At 37.6% G+C, this 6,027-nt stretch overlaps 1 protein-coding gene across 5 annotated transcripts; it reads right to left on the bottom strand.

Annotated features, from left to right (window-relative positions):
- Positions 1–782: 782 nt before the first annotated feature.
- LOC113317934 (heterogeneous nuclear ribonucleoprotein 1-like) lies at positions 783–5,525 on the bottom strand. Of its 5 annotated transcripts, none has more exons than XM_026566045.1 (8): positions 5,242–5,525; positions 4,757–4,797; positions 4,500–4,663; positions 4,286–4,385; positions 4,010–4,179; positions 3,052–3,653; positions 1,468–1,940; positions 783–1,232 (listed from the first exon to the last, which is right to left on the bottom strand). In XM_026566045.1, the coding sequence occupies exons 1-6, from the start codon at positions 5,370–5,372 to the stop codon at positions 3,141–3,143; spliced, it is 1,119 nt and encodes a 372-aa protein (XP_026421830.1). In that variant the 5' UTR covers positions 5,373–5,525; the 3' UTR covers positions 783–1,232; positions 1,468–1,940; positions 3,052–3,140. The 5 variants fall into 5 exon arrangements, with proteins under 5 accessions (XP_026421830.1, XP_026421831.1, XP_026421832.1 ...); XM_026566046.1 differs by having other exon boundaries at positions 1,468–1,904; XM_026566047.1 differs by having other exon boundaries at positions 1,468–1,901.
- Positions 5,526–6,027: the final 502 nt, after the last annotated feature.

The raw sequence follows: 6,027 nt of genomic DNA, 5'->3' as shown, positions 1-6,027 counted from the left end.
TAACAACCAAGCAACTTATAATCACACATAAAGATGTCCAAATGACAGCAATATTAGAAGTTAATTTGAGAGTGAACACTAAACAGATATTTCATAAAGCTAAAGCCATTGAAAAGTTTTCAGTTTTCAACGAACTTTTCTGTATCAGACTCTTCTTTTACGAACAAAATAAATAAGGTTCTTTAAGCAATTAAGCTGCACCATTCCCCACCAAGACTAACTAACTAAAGTAAATCAACAGATGTTAACATAGCAATCTAAAATATAAACACAGTACAGAATTAGATGCAAAAAAGGTCCCTTGTTATTTAATCTCAAAACGCCTAAAATTTCATTCAGTCAAGCTTTATCTGTGTATGCAATTTATGTGTCAAATCCAAATTAGATATTCTACAATGTTTGGGTGAATCTATCAGATCAAAGGAGTAATCTTGTCATAGATCCAAACGTTAGCAGGTCTGAGGTATTTTGCTTGACCTGCAGGCATACAAATCTAAAACTCAACAACTGAAATCGATGATATAACGAAACCAAGCATGTGTAACCGGTGTTGAGACTTAAGACCAGCTTGATGTGAACTTCTCTCAAGTGAAGGTTTCCCTCTCACTCAAGGTTCTACCTGTTTGCTGTTTTTATAAAATTTGTTGCCCAGGGAAGACAAACTTTTCTGTTTTAACCTATCCAACACACTGGTTTCTTTTTTGGAACCAACCAAGCAACTTAAAATCACACACAAAATTCTTAAAATGACAACACTAAATAGATCTCTTCTAAGGCAAGAGTCACTCAAAAGCTTTCGGTTTCAACAATCTTTTCTGCATATACATCTCAGATTGGGAAAGTAAAAATCAACAGATTTTATAAATTAATAAAAGGCGCCTATGGATATAGGATTATAGACACAATTTTATATATAATAGGATATAGACAAAATATTGAATTAGATTCAGAAAAGGTCCCTTGTATCTGTCTAAAAATGCCTAAAATTTCAACGAAGCTATATCTGTTTATACTACCTTCAGATCTCCTACTTCGTACTGGCTGTTGTCACTGCATTTCCTAGACAAACCAACCTACTAAAACTCTCAAGCAACTCGGAAGATGAAGCTTTTGGATCGTTGCGATAGATACTGCCACCAACAGAACCATAGCATAAAAGCTGACCACTCTTCGTAGATGTGATTGGCAAGGCTGGACTCTTTTTTCGAACTCATGCCGTGATTATCGCTAGTCTGCTTCAATAACCATACGCCATCATTTTTAGTAAGAAAAATTTGATGATGAAAACTGAGAAGACTTGCATAAACTATTTGAAAAGACAGTAACACATCATACAAGAGCATCCTAGGAATTGCTAATTTTGATATCAATAGGACATAATCATGCAGGAACTTATCTACGCTTTCCAGAATCCAGATAAATTTTCTAACATATATATAAAAGGAAAAAAAAACTCCAAGCGCTTACCTTCCTACTTATCAAATGGTAAAAAACGATAAGATCGTCTGGTTGTGCATGAGAAATCTGAGCGTTAGCTTACTGTTTATCTGCAAGCATCTTAACGAACTGTCACCGCATGACTGTAACCATATCTTTGAATCTCGTCCCCTGTATTGCAGAGCAATCTTATGCAGAGAACAATATCCCAATGTTAACCAACTGGGGCTAGCTCAGTTGGCTAGGGACGAACTCTCGAGTTGTTAGGTCAGAGGTTCGAATCCCGCTTGATATAATAAAAAAATTATATGAATCATTGTCAATTGGGTGAGGAAGGAAAGAAGACTGTCTAAGTTGCAGCATAGTAACAAAAGCTTGAGAAGATGCTCTGTGTACTTCAGGTTTAGATAATGGTTGAACCTCTTCCAATCTCAATATAAGCTTCGTTAGTGTCCAAGCCACAACTGCTAAAGTTACCAGTAAGAATTGAAGACCTCAGATTGCTGGGAGAAGACAAGGAAACAAGAGTAGCAACTGAATTTACAAAAACAAACAAAAATTTCTAAAAGATTGCCATTCAGATTTTAGGGCCAAGGGGGATACTACAAGTTTTTGTTTGTCAATTTAAAACAAAGCCCCCAAAAAATGAACTAAAATTTTCCCTCACATGGCATTGGGGGAATCTTGTTTTGTATTTCTATTCTATGCAGAAAAAAACAAACAATACAAGACTTCAAAGATGCCGTTGGGCCGTACTTGGAAAGTGAAAACAAGTTCGAAACAAGACAAGAAACACTTGAAATACCCATCAGGATGGGACAATGGGAGAACATATTGATTGCATATTATAAACAAGAACGAAGGCCACATCAATACGCTGGGCCAAGAATAAGGAAGAGGCTCAAACTTACTGTACTACTAATATGCAAAAGAAAATTGTAAAAAAAGAACAATACATACGGTGACTTTGAAGGCCTTGGGCCGTACTTGGAAAGTGAAAAACAGTTTGAAAACAAGAAAGAAACAATTAACATACCCATCAGGATGGGACAACATATTGATCGCATATTGTAAACAAGAACGAAGGCCACATCAATACACTAGGTCATGAAAGAAGGAAGAGGGTCAAACTTACTGTACTACTACTGTGGCACAGAAAAAAAAATTTGTTGGTAATTCCCAAATATTACTATTTTAGTTGGGCCTTAAATCAATGGGTCAATAAAAAATTTCAATTAACTCATCCTAATTCCTAATACCTAGACTCAGATGTAAGGAGAACAAAGATTCAAGAGGGTATGAAGGCTAAATATCCTAACTGCCAACATCGATCTACATAGAAAGCTCAAGTAAGATTTCAAAAGACAGGTTTCTAAGAGTTTCTTCTTCATTTATCTTTGAACAACCAAGACATCAAAGAAAAGATTAATTATCCGATGTTCATCTTATCAAACAGAGTATATCTAGAAGTTCAGAAAACTATGAATAGACCAAGCAGTAACACAAACGAAAAACTAAAATAGATTAAAATTCTAAGGGTCGCATCATTAAGCTAACAATAGACAACTAAGTCCTGTTTTGCTAAGGATCGCATCAGTAAGCAAGATGATCTACCCTTCTCTAGCCGCTTGAAGCTAACAATAGAAGACTAAGTTGTTCTGCTTTGTTCTTCCATGGACCATTGACACTGCTATTGGAATTCTCTACCTTGCATAAGGATGGTAACGACCACCACCACTACCTCCATAACCACCTCTATTTCCATATAGGGAGCTTCCACCGCTACCTCGGTAGCCACTCGTAAAGCCTGCATCATAGCTACTACCATAACCACCAGCACCGCCACCATAGCCATCATAACCCTCACCAGCTCCTCCACCATAACCACCTCCTAGGTCATAACCTCTATTGAAGCCTCCGCCATAACGGCCTGCATATCCTAGAGAAGACTGTCTATAATCGCCTAGACCGCTACCACCATATCCATATCCATATCCACCACCGAATTCACTAGCGCCATATCCTGCATAGCCACCTGGTCTACCCCCATATATCCCGCCTGATCTATAGGACCCACCACCACCGGCACCATACCCATCATAAGCATCCCCAAATGCACCAGCGCCACCATAAGTACTGGGCCTAGAATTGGAAAAATGCCTGGGTGGTGCCAATGGGGGGTTAGATTTCTTGGGTTCTGCTTTCTTGATCTCCACCTACAACAAAACAAAAACATTAACCTAGACTGCCAGATCCACACACCCCTCTTATACCTTGTACAAGAAATACCCCCCACACACACCAAAAAACCATTAGTGACCAACAAAGTAAAAGCAGATAGCTTCCAGGACTACCACCCAACATCAGCTAAAAAAAACTAAATATCCTATCAACAGTATCAACAAAGATCCCCCAATCTTTGGATGTAAGGTGTGAATACAACTTCTTGTTTTATCAAATTTTGTGAAAAAGAATCCAGAATTGGAAGTGCCAAACATTTGAAACAGGTGAGAAATAAGCAAGAAACTGTGCTACCAATTTGCGTAATTTTCCTAGTAGGCTCTAAACTAACCTGAGATCCAGCAAATTCGATCTTGTTCCCTTGAGACAGAATGTTATCGACAGATTCCTCACTATCAAATGTAATAAACCCAAAACCCCGAGAACGAGTGCTTGCATGGTCCCGCATGATTTGATGTTCCTTGACCTCTCCAAACTTAGAGAAAAACCCACTAAATTCATCTGGCACATTTGAAGAAAAAATCAATATCAAAAAGATGACGCTAACGGTAATGGAGAACCACGCTGTATGTAAGAAAAAACTGAGCACATTAAAACATAGAACCACCTTCGTTTACGCTAGTAGGAATACCGCCCACGAAGATCTTTTTGGTCTTCAAATCCTTGGATCCCATGGTTCCCTTAGGTATGGTCCGCTTGATTTCAACCTATAGAAGGAAAGAAAAAAAACAAAAGTCAAAATCCTGAATCGCTGCAAGGCTTCGGCATAACACATAAGGAAACAATTATACTCAAAAACCACACACAGGTCCGAATCATACTTGTTTTCCATTAATAACATGAGTATCTTCGATAACTCTGTCAACTACAGAGGCATCTGAATAAGTCACAAAACCGAATCCACGGGGCTGCCCACTTACTCGATCTTTCATTATCACATAGTCTGTGATTTCTCCATATTTACCAAAATACTTGGTAAACTGAACTGCATTGAGCACAAAAAGAGAAACAACAACGTGAGAACAAAACCAACGGAAGCAGTAACAAGAAAATTGAGGGCAAAAATCTTAGAACTTACGAGTAGTAGTCTCCTTGGCTAGACCACCAATAAAAATCTTCCTGAAAACACCCACAACGTAGATTGCATAATAAGATAATCACTCTCACAAACAAAAATACATAATAAGATAATCAGTCTCACAAACAAAAATACATCTTTCAATAAGTTTAACAACAGCAGCAGAAAGGCCATGAATAGTTGAATTGGGTGAAAAGGCATGCAATTAAGAATCAGTCGAAATAGTCAAAATCAAATAGAGCAGCTAAAAGCTAAGGGTATCAATCTAGGGTTATTTGATAATGATTTCTGCAAAAACAAGGAATTAGCAAAGCAAGTTCCTCTAGTATCAAATTTTCATCAAAACTAGAACCAAGATCCACTAAAACGATCAACAATAAAAAAAAATTGCCCTAGAAAAGTGCGATAACAAATAATGACTATACGAATCGAGAACAAACACATAATTAAACAACAACAGGAAAAGAAGAAAAAAAAAAACTTACCCAGGGCTAGCACCATCTCCGGTATGATGATGATGGTTTTGGTGAGGTTTCTCCTCTGCTGTATGGTGGTTTAGGGTTTTAACATCGTTAGTTTCTCCATCAGAGGAACTCCCGTTCGCATTGGGATCCATCGTTAGGTTTACAAAGAGGATAAAAGAAAAGGAGAACGAAAGGGTAGAAAAAGAAGAAGAATATTTCAGACGAGATGCGGTGGTGATTGAAAGAGGGATGAAAAAGGTTTGAAGCAGAGATAGAAGGAAGAAAGAAATATCATCCCTCACAGAAATTTGTGTTTGGGATATATACAAATTTTGACCGACCAGTCCTTTTGGAAGTCGGTAGTGACAGGTAAATTCTTTTTACTAGGGGCAGTTTCCATAGATGAACCACAGTGCTGGCCACTTCGGGAAATTTAGTTGCACTAGAATCCCCATTGAGTCTTCATTTTTTTTGTTTTAATTTTTTTTTGACTTCATTCCTTGTGAAGAAAAAATAAAAAAGAGTACAAGATGAGAGCGCCTGGGCGAGCCTAAAGGTAAGAGTAAATTCCACCAGAATCAAAGAAAAGGAAACTAAAAGAGCGGTATAAACCAACTCTCCACCAATGCAAACTACATACAATGATTTAAAAAACAGTAAACTACTTTTGCTTTTTAGCTGCAGATCTTTGGCCTCTCCCAAATTTACAGAATTTTCCTTGTTGGGAATCTCACCATTCCATTTGAGCCTTAAAAGTCCTCGGTCTGTTTTTCTGCCAGATTTTTTCATAACTCAGAGAGTATTTGT

Source organism: Papaver somniferum, chromosome 10 (genome assembly GCF_003573695.1).
Source record: "Papaver somniferum cultivar HN1 chromosome 10, ASM357369v1, whole genome shotgun sequence".
In the NCBI taxonomy this organism is placed as follows: Eukaryota; Viridiplantae; Streptophyta; class Magnoliopsida; order Ranunculales; family Papaveraceae; genus Papaver; species Papaver somniferum.
The sequence above is the reverse complement of the archived record's forward strand: the minus strand, read 5'-3'. Positions and strand labels throughout refer to the sequence as shown.

Coding starts and splice junctions, on each gene's coding strand:
- LOC113317934 (XM_026566045.1), bottom strand. CDS start 5,372: ATGGATCCCAATGCGAACGGGAGTTCCTCTGATGGAGAAACTAACGAT. Junction 4,798..5,241: donor GGAGATGGTGCTAGCCCTGG/GTAAGTTTTTTT, acceptor GGGTGTTTTCAG/GAAGATTTTTATTGGTGGTC. Junction 4,386..4,499: donor ATGTTATTAATGGAAAACAA/GTATGATTCGGA, acceptor TTCCTTCTATAG/GTTGAAATCAAGCGGACCAT.